The following is a 19,948-nucleotide window of genomic DNA, read 5'->3' as shown; positions in this document are numbered from 1 at the left end:
ACAGTATCCTATCATAGTGTTTGACCACTTCATCCTCAGTTGTCATCTTTTATCTTTATATATCTATCTAGTAGTATTAGTAATAGTAAGTAATAATAATGATAGTTGATCAATCAGAAGACGACTGGTCGGTTGTGATTAGATATTTATTTGATCAAACTTGAGAGTGCAAAATAGGGGAAGAAGCAAAAAGTCAAACATTGTCAACGCGAACAAACAGCCCAACACAAACAGATAATAATAGTGATAGAGATAATAACAATGAATGATCATATCTTCAATTATATTACAGAACAATGGATGATAGAGTCTCCTTTACGGAATTGATGTTTGGTCGCATATTTGGATCAATTTGGGCACAATCCATTATCAGTTGGCGATACTGATCAGGTGCATCATTGATGTGTTTGAAGTCACCATTGTGTGATCGTTGGAGTGTATTCCTTGGAATCAACTCGTAGAGTATGCAACTGAGTGAATAGATATCAACTGACTCTGTGTCCATTGTGTAGTCATCGACATTGCTCTTAATATCGGGTGAACGTGCGACTGCATTGGTGTTGGCACCGTAGTTGCAAAGAGTGAGGTGAGTGATCACCTCGGTATCCTTGTCATAGTTGATGAGGATGTTCTCAAGCTTGATGTCGCGGTGAATAATGTAATACTTGTGCAGCAGTTCAATGCATGACGCAATGTCGAAGGCGATGGACAGTGTCTCGGACCATGTGAGGAAGTTACCTTGAGTGATCCTTCGATGCAAGTATTTGAACAGATTACAGTCGTAGAGTGGATAGACAACCTGCCACTCCATCTTGGTCACATCGTTGAAGACACCAAGCAGTGGAAGCAGGTACTTGGATGATCTGATACTGTTGGTGAGTTGGTAGCTGTTATTCATCTCTTCAAAGAACATGCTCTCTGCTATCTGGTCGGCTTCTCCAATCATGATGCTAAATGGCATTGTCTTGATGACAACTGGCTCGCCCCTGAGCGTGCCCTTGTACACTCGCCCCGCTGCACTAGTGTACCCACCCTCTTGGTCAACTGTAGAGAGTTTCACTGGCCTGTATGATGGATCCATCACGTTGTTGAGAGCGGATAAGGCTTCTGCCCCAATGATTCCAAACTTGGTCTTGTACTCTGTCATGTTGCTCATCAAGTCCATCTTTTGGCGCAACATCGTATGTTGTTCGAGTAGCTTTGGAATGTAATCCCTGAGTAAGTCGATGGCTTTGTTGATCGTCTCTGCAAGTTTGGTGCGCATGTCCATTGCCTTGACCTGGAGTCTAATCTTGTTGAATACTTTGTTGGTCAGCTCCACCTTGAAGTCGTCATCAATCTTCTTTGGTACAACCAGAAGTGAGATCATTGATGGGATGATTCCACCAACTGATCCGATCACTATCTTTTCGGTCGAGATATATTCATTGAAGTTGGCAATGAATGACTGATGAATGATGTCCATTGCTTTCCAAATAGTGTCGTCCTCTTTACTGTCAAAGACAATCTTCATTGCCCTCTCCATGGTTGAGTTGATACGACCCCGCATCACATCGATGAATGGTGTCAGGACATTCACATTGAACCATGGCATGAACTCCTTCTTGAACACTTCAGCATAGACGTTGGCATACTCTGGGTGCACGATCGACTTGGCCTGTGCGATTGCCTTGTTGTATAGGTCATTCTCCAGCAAGAAGTCTTCAAAGTGCTGCATTGTACTCTTGAGGGTAGTGTCAATCATTGACAGAAGGATCGGCCTCAGATTCTCGAGTGCGACTATGCCATTGTCGAGCCAGGACTTTTTGGCAATCCTTCCAATTATCCTTAATCGGAGGCCGTTGTAGCTCTCGAAGAATGAGTTGCAACCTGTAGCAATCCCATCACAAGACTTGGCATATCTACGTTGATGCAATGACACGATCCATGTTGCCAGTCTCTCCAGGAAACGGTGGAAGATAAAATCGTCACAACCTATATAATCCTTATCAATTCGGCAATGAAGATCAATTGCATTTACCAACGAGTATTTGTAGGCTACCTCCCTGCTCTCCTTGGGTAGGATATCAAATCGTTTCTTTTCCTCCTTCTCGATCATGTCGGTCGTCATCTCCTCGACGCTGAGGCCAATATCATACAGGAAATAGAATAGATCGAACATGGTGTTGGCAAAGAATGTCTTAGAGATGTTCGTTTGCACAGAGTCATCTCCCCATCTCGAACGTATCAGATCATTGTAGGCTTCGGTCTCACCCTTATCGAATGCTGGGTTGGAGTAACAGAAGACGATACCATGCGGGTTGATATGTTTGATGATGGACTGGCGCAACTCTTTGATGCATGGCTTATCACCATAACAAAAGCCCAGTAAGTCATAGATCTCCAATCCACTCTTGAGCAATGAGATTGGATACTCGATGACACCGATCTGAGTGACAGCCGCCTTGTTCTCGTCAATCTCCTCACCCTTTGATTTATAGCCACCTCCAAGATGCTCAGCCAGGACAGGCCTCAATGACTCTGTTGTTGGATACTGTGAGAGTGAGATGACTTGTCCATCTGGATCCAGTTTGGATGTCTCGGTGTTGAGATGACAGAAGTAGAGCTTGGCATTCTCCAACTCTGCATACCTAATGACGGTGAATCTGCCTGTTCTGCGTGATCTTGCAGTGGGTAATGGTAAGCCATCCAGAAGGGAGCTGATCAGAGTCGACTTGCCTGTGAATGGAATGAATGAATAAGTGAATAAGTATGTTTGAATGAATGGATCAATGATTGATTGATGATACTTACCAGAGTAGGTAGCACCAGTGAAGGCTAACTTTACAATTGGTTCAATGATGACTCGACCAATCAGGGCTTGCTTCTCCTTATACAACAAACCCAGTTCTAAGTCTGGGTAGCCCAAGTCCTTAAAATATTCCCTCTCAAGTTGGGTAAAGTCATTGTACAATGTACTTATCTGATCTTGATTCGACTTTAACATTGAAAGACATGTCTCCAACACCTTTCCTGGTTCTGACTTTGAACGATCAATCACTTGTTTGGCGAACGGTTCAGGTCCAATCTCAATGATTGAATTATAGAATATATTATTACTACTATCTGTCATTGTTTAAGTAAGTATGATAACAAATGATGGTCCACTCCACCAGTTTGATTGGTTAATAACATTACGCGAGCAACATTGTCATCACATGATTCCGGATATTTATTAATTTGATCAGATTGGAAACCCAAGTTTTTGATTGGTTGGCTCACACAACTGTACTACGTAAACGAAAGCACGTTTGGTCGAGACTCGATAGTATACTATTGAATGATTGATCGATCAATGTAATATCTGCTGTTGTTGACACCGTAGTAGTAGTGTATCGTCGATGTGTCCAACTTGGCATTGTTTGCCAATCATGATCTCTGCAAAAACAACCTGCGTCTGTCCATGTACTCACATGACCAATAATCTTATCTTTAATATTAAGTTGATATGATATGAAAGATTACAATGATGGTGATGATGATGATGTTGTTGATGATGTTCAACATCTGTCAGTCAATTACTTTAACATTGTCTATCTTTTTGTTTATCTATATGATTATCTGTTTAATGTTGTAAGTTGTTGTGAACTGAATGAATCAATTTTGTTTAAACTCTTACTTTTGAGTCTTTTTGAACAAACAAAGACACCCTATCATCCTAGGATGATCAATATATACATTACATGTTTATTTATGTCTAGTTAATCCATGTACAATGGAGGACAGAGTCTTCCGCACTTCGTTGATGTTTGGTCGCAAGTTTGGATAGATTTGGGCACAATCCATTATTAGTTGGCGATACTCATCTGGTGCGCCATGGATGTTTGTGAAGTCGTTATTGTGTGATCGTTGGAGTGTATTCCTTGGAACCAACTCGTAGAGTATGCAACTTAGTGAATAGATATCAACTGACTCTGTCTCCATTGTATAGTGATGATCTTCGTTGCGCTTGATATCGAGTGAATGTTCGACATTGGTATTGGTGGCGCCATAGTTGACTAGAATGAGGTGAGTGATCACCTCGGTATTCTTGTTGAAGTTGATGAAGATGTTCTCAAGCTTGATGTCTCTGTGAATGATTTTGTTCTTATGAAGTAGTCCAATGCAAGTCGCCACATCGATGGCGATTGAAAGTGTCTCAGACCATTTGAGGATGTTGCCATTGGTGATCCTGCGCTGCAAGTAGTTGAAAAGATTACAGTCGTATAGTGGATAGACAATCTGCCACTCCATCTTGATCTCATCGTTGAATACACCAAGCAGTGGAATCAGGTACTTTGATGTTCGGTAAATTTTTGTGAGTTGGTAGCTGTTGTTTAACTCTTCAAAGAACATGCTCTCTGCCATCTCGTCATCTTCACCAATCATGATGCTATATGAAATGGTCTTGATGGCCACTGGTACACCCTTGAGTGTACCCTTGTACATATTGCCACCAATGTCCTCATCGGCTGAGCTAATCAGTGGTCTGTATGACGGGTCCATCAAGTTCGAGAGCGTTGACAAGGCCTCAGCTCCAATCTTTCCAAACTTGGGCTTGAGTTCGTCCATGTCATCCTGCTCTTCGTACAGCTTCTTAAGATCTCTGAGTCGCAGTGGAATATTATCAATGAGTGAATCGATTGTTTTGTTGATTATCTCTGCCAGTTTGGTGCGCATGTCCATCGCCTTGACCTGCTGTCTGATCTTGTTGAATACTTTGTTGGTCAGCTTCACCTTGAAGTCATCGTCAATCTTCTTTGGAACAACCAGTAGTGAGATCATTGATGGGATGATACCGCCAACTGATCCGATCACAATCTTGTCGGTTGAGACATTCTTTAAGAAGATTGCCAAGAATGACTGTTGAATGACGTCCAAAAGAAAATCATTCTGAAGCACGTCCGTCCTGTCAAAGACTAACATCATTGACTTCTCCACAGCTGAGCTGATAGTGGAATCATCATGCCTATGAAGGGTGTCAAGACATTCTCGTTGAACCACGGCGTGAACTCCTTCTTGAACACCTCTGCATAGACACTGGCATACTCTGGGTGCACGATCGACTTGGCCTTGTCGACGGACTTGTTGTAGAGGTCGTGCTCAGTCAAGAAGTCTTCAAAGTGTTGTACAATACTCTTCAAGATCGTGTCAATCATTGTCAAGAGGATCGGTCTCAGATTCTCCATTGCCTCTTTACCATTGCCAAGCCATGACTGTTTGGCAATGTTGGCTATGGTCTTGGGTCGCATGACGTTGTAGTTTTGGAAGAATGTGTTACATCCATCGGCAATGCGCCTGTAGTCCATGGCAAATCGACATTGTTGCAGTGATACGATCCATGTGGCCAGGCGCTTGATGAAGCGGTCAAAGATCCATTCACCGCAGCCCTCACTATTCTCGACTGTGTTGACTAGCGAGTACGTGTATTCTTTGAAGCCATCGGACTTGGTGCGACTGAGAATTGTTTCAATACATATCTTCTCCTCCTCGGAGATCATGTCATTCGTCACCTCCTCTAAGGGGAGATCCCTGTCAATGTCATATGCGAAAGAGAATAGTTCGAACTTGGTGTTGGCAAAGAATGTCCTTGATGTGTTCCTCAGCTCGATGTTAACATCCGCCAATCTCGAATATGCCATGTCGTTGTAGGTATTCATCACCGTGTCGGTGAATACATCGGATTCGAAACAGAAGACTACTCCATACGGGTCGAATGTCCTCAGGAAGGACTGTCGCAGCTCCTTTTGCCATGCCATATCATCCGAACAATCGCCTGGTATGTCGTATATCTCCAGGCCACCCTTGAGCAATGTGATAGGATACTCGATGACAGCGATCTTAGAGGCAGCCGCCTTGTACTGGTCCTCATCTTTTGGCATATTGGCACGGCTAAGGTGCTCGGCCAGTACATCCTTCAATGACTTTGTTGTTGGATACTGTGAGAGTGAGATGACCTCTCCATCTGGAATCAGATCAGGATTGGACTTGAGCTTCCAGCGATCAGTGTTGAGACTACAAAAGTAGAGCTTGGCATCCTCCAACTTGGCATACCGAATCATTGTGATTCTGGCCGAGTTGTGACCTATTGAAGAGGGCAATGGTAAGCGATCAAGAAGGGTGCTGATCAGCTCCGACTTGCCTGTTATTGAATGATTCAAAGATTGAATGAATGAATGAGTATGAGCAGATGATTGATGGAATGACAATAATCGTTTGGGCCATCTCAACTATTTGATATCGACCGAACAACAACAGCCATTCAATTTGGTCGTTGTTGTATTGTTTGAAGAATGCCTTAAGTGGTAATATGGTCATGATTTGATGATTATGTATCTGATTCAATGATTCGATGTGATTCATTTTTAGGACAACTTGGGTTGAGTTTGTAGCCAAAACTCTATTACGTCTGTGTTCTATGAGTGCATGATGTCCATGGTCAGTTTGTTTGCCAACAAAGCATGACTGATTATCTTCTTGGTGAGATCGATTGAAGGATCTCTGGTCCGAACAACAAGGAATGTTTGATCTCTGAACTCCCCTGTGTATACTTGTCCAACCTCGTGATAGTGATCGATAATGGATAGGTCTAGTTTAACATTGTCGAAAGGGAAGTGTACCTTGCAGTTGAGTGCCAACACATCCAGATGAAGTGATTGATAACTGTGAAGACTGTCGCTCAAGTGATCATATGGCATTTTGGACATTTTAGCTTGATGTTTAAGACGACCAATTTGAAGGAGCATGTTGGTCTCGAATATCTCGAATGTTTCATTGACTTCTTTGTCAACAGATAGAAACTTAAGATAATATATGTTGATCGATTCCACATATTTGTCAAGCAATTCCCTGACATCCAACTTAGACCCTGTCAGGTGTTGTGATTCAACTTGTGAATCAATGATTGGAATCGAAACAAAGAAGTTGAGGTATGAACTAATGGCATTTTGTAGACGATTGTAGAGTAGTGTGGGGAATGGTGTCTTTAGGCTCCACTCGATGTCCTTCATTGTACTCTTAAACATATTTGTGACGAAGTTATCCTCTTTCAAGATCGACTTTAAAATGTTGTTGATTGAGTTGTCATATTTGTCTTTGAACGATGAGAGGAACAAGTTTGTGCCATCTGCTATTACAAGTATGAAAGTATTGACTGGGTCATTTGAGAGTTTGGATCCTCGAATATCCTTCTTTCTTGATATAAAATAGTCTTTGAAGTACTGTGGAATGCTTTGGAGAGAATGCCATACCACCCTCTTTGCACTGAAAATGGCTTCATTCAACAATTGAGTTGTTTGATGCTCCAAGAAGTAGAGATCCTCTTTGATATCGAAGTAGTTCTGAGCCGATCGAACAATTGGTGAAATGCTCTGGCACTGAATCTCAAGCAATGAAAGGATTGTGTCGCACTGTCTCTGGAAGAGTCTCCCAATCCACTTGACCAAACGATCGATGAACAGCTGGAACATGTATCGAGTTGAAATTGATCTTGGTCGTTTGATAAAGTCCAATGAGTTGACCAATGAGAATCGTCTATCATCGGGTAACAATGAAGTGTGGAGCATCGATCCTTTGAACTTTGCCAAACATTCATTATCATACTTGTTGATTAGCTCTGTTGTGACAAACTCACTATCGATGTTGTTGTTGAGTGCCACCTCGGCAATTGACCTCTTTGTGTTGACAAAGAATATTGTCTCATCTGATCCCCAGTCACGAGGCAGTGAATTTATCAGGTCTGGTACAGCCATCACTTCGCCATCGGAGAAGGCTGGGTTTGCCTCGTGTGACCTGCACCTGACGGCATAAGTTGGTAGGATAGTAGTGTGTTGATCAAAGTTGACTAAATGATTGATTGTTTGATTGAATGAGTGAGATTCAGTGAATAATGTACATCATCATGAGTGAGATTGAACCTACTTTGCCAGAATATGTCGGACCCGAGAAGACCAGCTTGATCTTTGAATAGTCTCTGTTTGCGATATCTTTGATTGTATGATCACAGTCTATAATACCATCAACTCGTTGATGACATTGTTCTAGTTCTATGATCTTATCAAATGATTCACTCTTTAGTGCACTGAACACCTTGAGTGTCTCTGTCAACTTCTTCAAAGGCTCCTCTATACCCTTTAACTCTGGTGACAAATCATTTATGTAGTAGTCTGAGTTGATAAACTTGTTAACATTCATCTTTGTTGTTATTACAATATCTGTATCTCTATGTTATAAGTATTGTCAACTGTTTGAATGATCAAGGCAAGGTTCAGAACTGATTTTTCAAGTTCATTGACTCCACACACAAGGACCTTGGTGTCCAAGAACTTCGTGTTAGCCACCAAGATACACTATCTGGTGTTGGTATTACTTTATTCATTGTGTACACAGATATATTAAAGTACAATTGATGACAATATTGACTTCACATCACTGATCTTTGGTCGTAGGTCTGGATCATTGTTGGCACAATCCATGATCAGTTTGCGATACTGCTCTGGTGCATCCTTGATATGTTGATCAGTGTTGAAGTATCCAATCTTGGCTCTTTGGAACTTGTTCTTTGGAATCAACTCGAATAGTATGCCACTGAGTGAATAGATATCGACTGAATCCGTGTAGATTGAGTTGGGAACGGTGTAGCCTGTCCTGATCTCGGGTGCCATGTAGCGATCCGAGCCAACATAGGACATTGCCACTCTGTCAAAGGTGATGGTGCCATAGTCGCCCAGCGAGATATGAGTGATCTTCCAAGTATCCTTGGAATAGTTGACAAAGATGTTCTCCAGCTTGAGGTCGCGGTGAATGATGCTGTTGTCGTGTAGAAGTTGGATGCATGACGCAACGTCGATGGCGATGGACAGCGTCTCGGACCATGTGATGATGTTGCCATTGGTGATCCTGCGATGCAAGTAGTGGAAGAGATCACAGTCGTAGAGTGGATAGGCGATCTGCCACTCCATCCTGGTCTCATCGTTGAAGACACCAAGCAGTGGGAGCAGGTACCTTGATGATCCGATCTTGTTGGTGAGTTGGTAGCTGTTGTTCACTTCCTCAAAGAACATGCACTCTGCAATCTCGTATGCTTCTCCAATTGGTTTGCGATAGGACAAGGTCTTGATGGCCACTGGCTTCTCCTTGAGTGTGCCCTTGTACACGCGACCTGTTGCACCACCTCCAATGTCCTCGTCGGTGTTTGTGATCACTGGAATGTATGATGGGTCCATCAAGTTGGTGAGCGCGTACAAGGCCTCAGCCTCGACCCTTCCAAACTTGGTCCTCATCTCTGCCATGTTTCTCAACGAGTCCAGCTTCTCGTACATCAACCTAAGTTGCTCCTGTCGCGCAGCAAGGTTACCCTTGATGGAGTCGATTGTGTCGCTGATAGTTTGCGTTTGGATCGTGCGCATGGTCACTGGCAACTTCTTAACCTGCTCTCTGATCTTGAAGAACACATTATCGGTCAACTCCACCTTGAAGTCATCGTCAATCTTTCGAATGGCATCCATAATCGGTGCCACGATCACTGAGATCACTGTTGGGATGATGCCGACCACTGATATGATGACCAGTGCCAACAACATGGGATGCTTGGTCGCGGTCATCAGGAGGTTGGACAGGATGGTCGGTGTGATGTTCTTGTATGAGATCGAGTCATTGGAGATCCTGCTGTTGAAGCCTGATACGAATGACTGTTGGAGGACGTCGAGGAGCAACTCATTCTCGATTGAATCGGTCCTGTCAAAGACAACTTTCATGGACTCCTCCACGGCCGAGTCGATGCGTCTCTGAATTGAGTCGATGAAGGCCTTCAAAACATTCTCGTTGAACCATGGCGAGAACCTCAACTTGAACACCTCGGCATAAGCACTGGCATTATACCTTGAGAGTCCTTCGTAGTTTGTGTCCACGATGGACTTGGCCTTGGCCAGTGCCTTGTTGTAGAGGTCGTGCTCCACCAAGAAGTCTTCAAAGTGCTGCGCAGTCCTCTGCAAGATGTCGTCCATCCTCGACAGGAGGTTCGTTCTAAGGCTATCGAGTGCCTCATTGCCATTCTTGAGCCAGGTCTCTTTGAGGATGTTGCCAATCTCCTTTGATCGGATGGTGTTGTAACTGCGGAAGAATGAGTTGGATGCCTCGGCAATGTGCTTGTAGGCTGTGGCATATCGGCGTTGCTGCTGTGACACGATCCAAGTGGCCAGACGCTCGATGAAGCGGTGGAAGATCGCATCACCACTGCCTTCGAGATACTCCATTGTGTTGACCAACGAGTATGTGTAGTCTTTGAAGGCCACCTCCTTGTTTGCCTCGGACGTGTCCAGTTGTTGCGCTCTTCTGGGCAGGTTGTTTGATCGTGCTTGTTCCTCATCAGGGACAGCGTTTACCATCATCTCATCCAAGGTCAGGTTAAGGTCGTACGACAATGAGAATGAATCGAACTTGGTGTTGGCAAAGAAGGTCCTTGAGGCCGACCTCAGCTCAACGTCTGTTCTCAAGCTCTGAAGCAGGTCCTCGTAAGCCTTGATCTCCTCGGTCGAGAATGCTGGATTGGGGAAGCAGAAGACTACACCGTGGGGGTTGATATGTTGGAGGAAGGACTGTCGCAGCTGCTTTAGGCACTCCAAGTCTGTGCTACTCTGACCTGGGATGTCGTAGATCTCCTCTCCACCCTTGAGCAATGTGATTGGATACTCGATGACAACGATCTGAGAGACGGCCTCCTCAAACTGAGCCTCGCCTTTGGGCATATTGTCACGGCTAAGGTGCTGGAACAAGACATCCCTCAATGACCTTGTTGTTGGATACTGTGAGAGCGAGATGACCTGTGAATCTGGGATACGATCCAACTTGGACGTCTCTGTGTTGAGTCGACAGTAGTGGAGATTTGCATTCTCCAACTCTGAATAACGAATGACACAGATCCTGGCCGTTGTATGTCCAGATGCATTGGGCAATGGCAACCTATCCAGAAGTGTCATCAACAGAGTTGTCTTGCCTGTTGATGATACGTATGAGTGAGTGAGTGTTAGTGATCACTCATTTGAATGATTGATTGATTGAATGATGACACATACCAGCATTGGTTGCACCACAGAATGCTATCTTTACAAATGGATCATTGGTGATTCGACTGATCAGGTCTTGACTCTCTTTGAACAACAGTGTCTCTAGTTCTTCGCTGTCCAATGACTTGATGTATTCACTCTCGAGTTTAATAAAGTCATTACTACATGTCTCTATGGTGACTTGATTTGACTTTAAAGTTGAAAGACATGTCTCCAACAACTTAATTGGCTTCAAATCTGTATTATTATTATTACTACCAATCAAACATTTGATGAACTCTTCAGGTCCAACCTCTGTGATTGAATCATAGAATGATATTTTCTGATTATTATTATTATTCTTATTATTACTGTTATTATTGTTGTTATTGTTATTGTCGACTGTGTTGTTAGATATCATCGTTTTTGGTGTCGTTATTATTGTTACTTAGTTTGTATTAGTATAGAATGAATGTATGAAAGTATGTGTATGTATGATTAAATGAGTCAATGAAGTGAAGGTAGTTTTGTTAATCAAAAAAAAAGAATAAAATATCTGGTCATTCTTTGACATCATCTATTTTTGGAACTTGTTTGATCACTTTCTCCTAGAGTAGGAATAGTTTTGATCAATCAAAATCTTTGCCTCAACACACACCCAAACGACACTCCCCACTTCAAAATAGGTCCACTTCCAATCAAAAACGAATGACACCCACACTTGTGAACAAACAATAAAAACATGTTTTTTTAATCAATCACTTCACACGCTTCGAAATGTCTTCCAACTTTGATTGTACTTCCTTTATGGTGGTCTTTCCGAGGCATACTCTGATCAAATCGACAAACAATCCATGGTGTTTGTTGTCAACGCCCTTTGGCTTCCATTGGTTGATTGGATCATGCAGATACCGGAAATCGTTATCGGTATATCTTTGTAATATTGGTTTGGGTAACAACTCTGCAATGACCACGGCAAGCGATGCCAATACCTTCTCGGTAGAATACCAACTTAGGTTGGAGAGACCATGAAAATCACTTGTGGAACTATGTCCAAACGAAGCCAAGTATATATCCTTGGTGTTGACATCCATGTACATGTACTCCAATCTCACCTTCTCATGAGGGAACCCATCATGATTGGTGTTACCTTGATATCCATTATACAATGATCTGGCAGCTTGTACTATTATTGCCATTGATTTGATGTTCTCTGTCGAGTAGATCTTTGAGATGTTGAAGATTTCAACATATGGTACATACTCCAATGCTTTGATCAACTGTTTGATCATTGCCAATGATTGAGTGACACTCATCGTTGAGATGTTCTCCTCAAGATATGGCATCAACGGACTGTGCTTCTGGTACAACAGTAGCCACCCTCCGCCAGTGACATCTGATTTGAAGAAGAATCGAAGTGGCAGCATGGGTTTACTTTTTGCCACGTTGTGTCCAAACATTGCCTGTATTGTCAGTCTGAGAGGTAGTTCGAACGCAACGTCAGTTGAAGGTACCTCTTGGATTAGGTAGGGTGTGTTCCTGAATGATCCATTGTATACTGGTCCAATGTCGCCCCATGCTACCGCTTTGGTGCGATCTACTGTCACTGTATCGAATGGAAACACCAATTGACTGTGTAGTGCCCACACATCATTGAAGAGTCTTACATAGCTCTGCAATGTCATGTCGATGTTGAAGTTCATTGTGCCTGCATTCACAATGAGTCCCAGACTTTCGTGTTGTCCCTTGAGGCGTCGATTGAATGAGGATTTGTTCCTAAGTACCTCTACTAAAACGTCAAACTTCATTGATGTAATGTCGATCGTGCCGGGATACTTCCTGATCAGGTTGTTGAGATCGCCCCATTCAAGTTTGGGCTTCCTGAAGTGTCGCATGATATCCTCATAAGGACTGATCACCCACTTGATTGACTTGCAGAGGAGATGGTGCCATGTACCAGACATCATAATAGAAACGTCCCTGGAGGCGTTTTTGAGAAGATCGTGAGCAAGGTCCTCCCTCTCGTGAAGTAAGGTCTCTGTGAGTGATTGAATCTTGTTGGTGATGAGCTCATCGATGGGATTGAATGCCTCCTTGATGATGTCCTCAATGATGTACTTCATCTCCTTGGATTCAGCCACATTGGTGATGGCATCATGGGCACGTTGGATGATCACCTGGTTTGACTTGTTGGCCAATGCAGACTTGACGACCGATGGGATTGTGTCGATGATCTGGTCCAACTCGCGACATAATGTATTTGAGAATGTGTCAACCAACTTCTGGCATTCCTGGAGCAGGTTTCCAAACCCTATGTTATTGTCAATGTATTGATTGATTGAAAGAGCCTTGCCTGACATGAAGGCACACTCTTGAATGATTGTTCCCAAAATGATGCGAGACTGGCGTTGGAACAGCCTGGCCAGCCATCTGATCAACCGATTGATGAACTGTTTGAATATGTATTTGCTCTCTACTGATCGAGGTTGTTTGTAGAATTCCATTGCATTGACGATTCCAAATCGTCTCTGATCAACACACATCAGCTCGCTGATACTTGATGCCTTGATCTTGGAGAAGCAGTTGTCAGAGTGGCTGTCTATCAACTCTAGCGGCACGTCTTCTCCCTTGTCAATATTATTGTTGGTGGCCACCTCACTCTTGGATGTCTTGGTGTTGGCAAAGAAGAAGTATTCATTGGTCTCGCTCCAGTTGGCTGGGAGTGATTCATTCAAGTCCTTGACAGCCAGCACCTCGGCATCAGAGAATGTGTTTGGGTAGCAGAAGAGGATGCCTGTGGGCGAGTAGACATTGAAGAACTGTCTGCGGATGCTGAACAATGATGATTGATCAGACTTGCTGAAGCCCGGAACATCGATGATCTCCATGCCAGTCTCAAGCAATGGTGATGGGAACTCGACTCTCACAATCTTGCTGGCCCACTCTTCGAATGCATCTGAATCATTATCGATGCCAACCGGTCGAACGAGATGAGTATGGAGTATCTTTCTCGTCTCCAAGTTGAATGTGTTGGACCCAATCTTGATCGTCTCATTCTCCAGACACTGTAGTGTGTTGGGCATGTGATCTTCTGATTGTATCACTTTGAAGAACTTGATGTTTATCGTTTTCGAGTGAGCCAGAACGCATATCCTCCCTGATGTATGACCTGCTCCTGATGGCATCAGGTTGAATATCGACAGTAATGTATTGATCAATGTTGACTGTTTGGTTGATTGATTGTTTGATTGATTGGGATAGAGTGTGAGAGATTGTACGATTGAATGAGTAGTGTATTTACATCACATCACAGATGACATACCTTGCCAGAATGAGTCGGACCAGCCATGACCAACTTGACATTCATTTTGTCTTTGGTGAACTCTTTGAAGAGGCGGGTGGACTTGACTGCCTCACTCAAATATGAGTGACACTTTGATAGATCATTGATCCTATCATTACACTTCATCTTTAGCGCACTGAATATCTTTACAGTCTCCGCCATCTTCTTGAGGGGATCGTCAATGTCCTCCAACTCTGATGGCAGATCACCAATATGATAATCATTGTCATTAATAAAGGAACTCATAATATTATCCTCCTTTATATTTGTTGTTTGTATAAAGTAATATTATTTATTTGTATTATTATCTGGTTATTGTACAATGAATGATGAATGACGGTGTTTTGAGTTGGTGCCAACTGATCAGATATTTTGTAAACACAAAGTTTTGCAAACAGAGTGTGATCAAACAGTGATTGGTGGCTTACGAGTTGATTGATTTTATTGTCATTTTATATTAATAAATACAAGCATCTTGTTTAGTGCTTTCTTGCCAGTTCAACCAGCCTCTGCTTGGCTTGGTCAATCGTTGGTCGCTTATTGGGGTCGACGTCCGAGCATTCGACAAGTAGTTGTTGGTACTCTTCTGGCACACCCTTCATCGGTGCGGCATTCTTGAACGACTCGATGTTGGCTCGTTGGAATGTTGGCTTGGCCAACAACTCAAACAGCAAACCACTGAATGCATAGATATCCACCTTCTCCGTGTAGGTATCGCCCCTCTTGATCTCTGGCGCGATATAGTGTATGGTGCCAACGAGTGTGGTGGCGATGTTTGTAAAGGTGATGGTGCCATAGTCACCCAGTGCGATTTGAGTGATCTCCTCAGTCTGTCTGTTGTAGTTGATGAAGAAGTTCTCCAGCTTGAGATCACGGTGAATGATTTTGTTCTGGTGCAAGATCACAATGCACGATGCCATGTCGATGGCGATGTTCAGTGACTGCTTAAAGCTGAGATGCGGAATACTGCGCTTGATGTAGGTGAACAGGTCACAGTCGTAGAGTGGGTAAACGATCTGCCACTCCTTCCTGACCTCGTCCTTGAAGACGCCCAGCAGGGGCAGCAGGTACTTGAGGTTGGTGATGTTGGCTGTGAGCTGATGGCTGTTGTTCACCTCCTCAAAGAACATCGACTCTGCCATCTCAAAGGCCTCGCCATTGGGGTCAGCGTAGACCAGTGTCTTGACTGCCACCGGTTTGCCCTCGAGTGTGCCCTTGTAGACGCGACCTGTCGCCCCGCCTCCAATGTCCTCGAGCGAGACCACAGGCTTGTAGGACGGATCCATCAGACTGGTGAGCGCGGACAGTGCCTCGGCCTCCACCTTGCCAAAATTGGTACGCGTCTCGGCCATCTCGCGCATATTCTTAAGCTTCTGAGACATCTTGGTCATCTGGTTTTGGCGCACCACCAGGTTGCCCTTGAGTGATTCGATGACCTTCTGTGTGCTGGCGACTTGCTCCACGAATAGCTTATTAGGGAGATCCTTCACCTGGCTCTTGATCTCAACAAACAGACGCTTGGTCAACTTCTCCTTGAAGTCATCGTCGATCTTTCGGAAAGAGTCAATGAAAGGCGCGGCGATCAGGCCAAAGACCGTGGCGATGATGCCCACTCCCATGATCACGGATAGCGTGGCCAGCACAGGATGGTCAGAGGCAGTCATAAACATGTTGGTTATGATGGTCGGTGTGATCCTGTTGTAGAGGATCTTGTCGTTGGAGATCTTGGACTTGAAGCCGGCAACAAAGCTCTGCTTCAGCACATCGTTGAGCAGCTCGTTCTCAAACACATCGCCTCTGCCAAAGATGTTTTTAAGTGTCTGTTGAATGGCTCCATCAATAACTCCCTGCAGATGATTGGAAAAGGCCTCCAGAACATTCTTGTTGAACCACGGTGAGAAGGCCTCCTTGAAGGCACCCGAGGCCTCACCGGAGTACAATCTTGAGCGACCGTCGTACTCTTGGATCTTGATTGACTTTGCCTCCTTGAGTGCCTCGGTGTATAGATTGTTCCTGTCCATGAACACTTGGAAGTGATCATCGATCTTTAGGAGATACTGCGTTAGCTGTTCACGGAGATCGTCGCCCAGCTGGTCCAGAAACGCATTGCCATTGTTCAACCATTCCTCCTTGAGAATTTTGTCGATGGTGTTTGAGCGGATGGTATTGTAGCTGCTGAAGAATGAACTGCTGGCTTGGGCAATGCGCATGTAGGCTGTGGCGTATCGACGTTGTTGCTGGCCAACGATCCATGTTGACAATCGTTCCAGGAATCGATGGAAGATCAGCTGGCCACCACCCTCAAGGTACTCGACGGCATTGACCAGCGCGTATGTGTATCCTTCGAGTGCAACGTTCTTGTTCTCCTCGGAGAGGTGTTGACTCCTCTTGGGAAGGTTCTCGGATCTCTTCTTCTCCTCCTCCTGCACCTTGTCTGGCTGATCCTCGAGCTCCTCAAGCGTCAAGCCTTGGTCGTAAGCGAATGAGAACATCTCAAACTTGGTGTTGGCAAAGAATGTCCTCGATGTGGTCCTCAGCTCGACGTCGGTGCCCATTCCTTTGAGCAGGTCGTCATATGCGTTGATCTCCTCTGTGGAGAAGGCTGGGTTTGGGAAACAGAAGATCAGTCCGTGTGGATTGACATGCTTCAAGAATGACTGGCGCAGTTCTCTGAGACAGTCCTTGTCCTCTGAACTGTAGCCTGGGATATCGTAGATCTCTACACCACCCTTGAGCAGTTTGATTGGATACTGGATGAGGACGATCTGAGTGACGATTTCCTCGAACTTCTCATTTGGGAAGTTCTCTCGGCGCAAGAACTTGTCGAGGACGGGCTTCAGCTCTCTGGTTGTCTTGTACTGAGCCAACGAGGCAGCCTCTCCATTGGGAATGGGCTCCAACTTGGAAGTGGCCTGGTTGAGACGACACAGACTGATCTTGGCATCCTTCAACTCTGCATAGCGAATGATACAGATGCGGGCTGTGGTGTGGCCTTTGCCACTGGGCAATGGCAACCTGTCCAAGAGAAGACTGAGCAATGTGGACTTGCCTGTTGTGGAGTATAGTTAGTATGAATGAATGATTGGCACACCGTCATCATCATCGCCATTACTTACCAGCACAAGTTGCACCACACAAGGCAATCTTGACGAATGAATCATCGGTGATTCTGCTGATCAGTTCTCTGCTCTCCTTGAACATTAGTGGTACTTCGGAGTCAATGACCTTGAGATATTCAGCCTCAAGTTTGTAGAAGTCATTGGCACATTGTTTAATCTTGTCTTGGTTGTCCTTCAACTTTGCAAGACATGTGGCCAACAACTCCTCTGGCTTTGTTGATGCCGTAACATGCGTTATGAATGGTTCAGGTCCAAGTTCAGTGATTGTGTCATATGATTGTCCTCTCCATTCAGCTCTGTTTGGTATCATTGTTGTAGTTGTTATTGTGGTGTATATATATTGTTGGATAATGAATGATTGATTGATTGAATGATAAGATACAAGCTGAGAAGATATGATGTTGGTTGGTGCAGGTGACAGCAGCGAGGCATTGGTGACTTAAGTTTAATTCACAACTCAGATTCTTGAGTGCGCGACTACCCCTGCTGTTGGTGATTGAATCTTGCCTCGTCTTGCAAGTCCCGCGTGACTTGTTGGGCCGTTGGGCAAGGAAGAGATATTATTCATTTCTGAAGTGTTTGTTGGCTTTGCTGATCCTTTCATCATTCCATTCCGATAATGTTATAATCAGATATTAATATCTCTTTAGTTTGTAGATGTATGCTCAAACAAATAATGAACCACATGAAGTGTTCAACTGGACCCCAGGTAGATGTCATATTTTTAGGATTTATTTATAATATGATTAATTTTGAATTTTGTGTCAAGGTTGATGATATATGTGATTACATCAAAGATATCTCGGTGCTGGTCCACTGTTCCTCGGAATTGTCTATTCAATGCATTGAATAGTTTGTAGCTACTGAATATATTCTCGATGATGAATCGAATAGACTGAACCCAGTCATTGTAGATCTTTTCCATTGGGGGGAGGTGAATGGCTCCTTGCTTCTTTTTGAAGGGCGTGATTAGTGTGTCAGGTTCGCCTTGGTATCCTTTGTCAGCGACTGCCCTGACCTTGTCAATTGCCATCAATTCTTGCTTAAGCCCTTGTCTGTAAATGTCAACGTCAGCCTCGGATGCCCCATGCGGTCCGGACACCCACACAATTTCTCCAGTTCTAACTACACATGCAACTTCATACTTCACACCAAACCTCTTCTTCTCACCGTTGTAGAATCCATTGTCTTTAGTCTCCAGGTCGCAGAAGGTGGAGTCGACAGCCAATGCAATAGTTGCTTCAGGATGATCTGCGGCATGATCTGGAAGGCTCTCTTTATCTTTGTCGAACTTAGTCTTTGAAAGTGTGCGGTGCTGTGATGATGTTAGTCTGGTATGTATGCCTAATGCTCACGAACCGTCCGTACGGACAATCATATGACAGACTACTTACCTTGATGCTGAGCTGTTTGATACTGTCAATCACCATCCAAACTTTCTCTCTGAAGTTCTTATCACATACTCCAAAGTGTGCCGAGCTATAGTTGAAAGAGTTGTAGTTTCGCAAGAAGTCCAGTGTCCACATCAGCCAGTGTTGCTCGGTGAATTTAATGTCCTCAAGGAGTTGTTTGGCTACGACTTTATGTACTCCAAATTTCTCTTTGAATGAGACATCGGTATAGTCATCGAACTCTGCCTGTTTCTTTCTCTTGTACCCCATCATAAAGTGATTTAATTAATCACTAAAAACAGTTATTACTTATGTGTTGTTATTCTTGTTGTTGTTGTAGTAGTTGTAGTTGTGGTAGTTGAATGTTATCGATATGGGGTGGGGTTATTGTTTCGATTTGTGGGGTGTGTAAAGCAATCTTAAGATTTGTTCCAACAGACATCCCTAATCTAATTTGGGAAGTGGGTTGAGAACAGACCACCAAACTTGAAATGAGAAGTTGTCATGTTCCTCACAGTAAATCTCATACTTCCCGACTTGTGGTTCTATGTTGAGACAGGTGACATATATACACATTTGTCTATTATAATACTTACTTCACCAATTAAAATGTGCGTACAATCTTCAGATTTACTTGAACATCTTAGATTGATATAATGAGGTAGTTTTTCCAAACAAGTTCATATAGATTTCAAATTGACCAGAGACTAATCTTTAATATTGGCCTATTGTCTCTCACTCTTTAATTTCCGATGTAAGGGAAGATCTTAATTAGTCATAGGTTGAGATATTAAGTAACAACTTAATCCTCTCAATTAAATTGTTATTGACAATATTTATCATACAATGGTTTATCTAGTTATATTAGATGATAATAATAATTATTAATGGTTTTTTCTCACAAACACTTCTCTCCTGAGGAGATGGTTGTTATCAATCAGAGCGTAGCTGAAGGCCTAAACTACGATCGTATTGCGGCCAAACTCTTAGCAGATTTTGGAAATAGTAAGAATCAATCAATCAATCAATCAACCA

At 43.6% G+C, this 19,948-nt stretch overlaps 5 protein-coding genes across 5 annotated transcripts; all 5 read right to left on the bottom strand.

Annotated features, from left to right (window-relative positions):
* Positions 1-286: 286 nt before the first annotated feature.
* On the bottom strand, positions 287-3,112 carry SAMD00019534_049010 (hypothetical protein; the record flags this gene model as incomplete). Its single annotated transcript, XM_012899372.1, has 2 exons — positions 287-2,718; positions 2,794-3,112. 2 exons carry the CDS (start codon positions 3,110-3,112, stop codon positions 287-289), a joined length of 2,751 nt encoding a protein of 916 aa, XP_012754826.1.
* Positions 3,113-3,726: 614 nt separating this feature from the next.
* Positions 3,727-6,080, bottom strand: SAMD00019534_049000 (hypothetical protein; the record flags this gene model as incomplete). The annotated part of the gene is made up of 2 exons (XM_012899371.1): positions 3,727-4,987; positions 5,068-6,080. 2 exons carry the CDS (start codon positions 6,078-6,080, stop codon positions 3,727-3,729), a joined length of 2,274 nt encoding a protein of 757 aa, XP_012754825.1.
* A 2,331-nt stretch (positions 6,081-8,411) lies between these two features.
* On the bottom strand, positions 8,412-11,481 carry SAMD00019534_048990 (hypothetical protein; the record flags this gene model as incomplete). The annotated part of the gene is made up of 2 exons (XM_012899370.1): positions 8,412-11,011; positions 11,091-11,481. The coding sequence occupies 2 exons, from the start codon at positions 11,479-11,481 to the stop codon at positions 8,412-8,414; spliced, it is 2,991 nt and encodes a 996-aa protein (XP_012754824.1).
* A 337-nt stretch (positions 11,482-11,818) lies between these two features.
* SAMD00019534_048980 (hypothetical protein) lies at positions 11,819-14,649 on the bottom strand (the record flags this gene model as incomplete). Its single annotated transcript, XM_012899369.1, has 3 exons — positions 11,819-13,371; positions 13,618-14,284; positions 14,383-14,649. The coding sequence occupies 3 exons, from the start codon at positions 14,647-14,649 to the stop codon at positions 11,819-11,821; spliced, it is 2,487 nt and encodes an 828-aa protein (XP_012754823.1).
* Positions 14,650-14,882: 233 nt separating this feature from the next.
* On the bottom strand, positions 14,883-19,183 carry SAMD00019534_048970 (hypothetical protein; the record flags this gene model as incomplete). Its single annotated transcript, XM_012899368.1, has 4 exons — positions 14,883-17,452; positions 17,520-17,818; positions 18,668-18,837; positions 18,917-19,183. The coding sequence occupies 4 exons, from the start codon at positions 19,181-19,183 to the stop codon at positions 14,883-14,885; spliced, it is 3,306 nt and encodes a 1,101-aa protein (XP_012754822.1).
* Between the last annotated feature and the right edge of the window lie 765 nt (positions 19,184-19,948).

The sequence above is a fragment of the Acytostelium subglobosum genome, assembly GCF_000787575.1.
Source record: "Acytostelium subglobosum LB1 DNA, scaffold: scaffold9, whole genome shotgun sequence".
Classification (NCBI taxonomy): Eukaryota; Evosea; class Eumycetozoa; order Acytosteliales; family Acytosteliaceae; genus Acytostelium; species Acytostelium subglobosum.
This window is presented reverse-complemented; position numbering and strand designations above follow the sequence as displayed.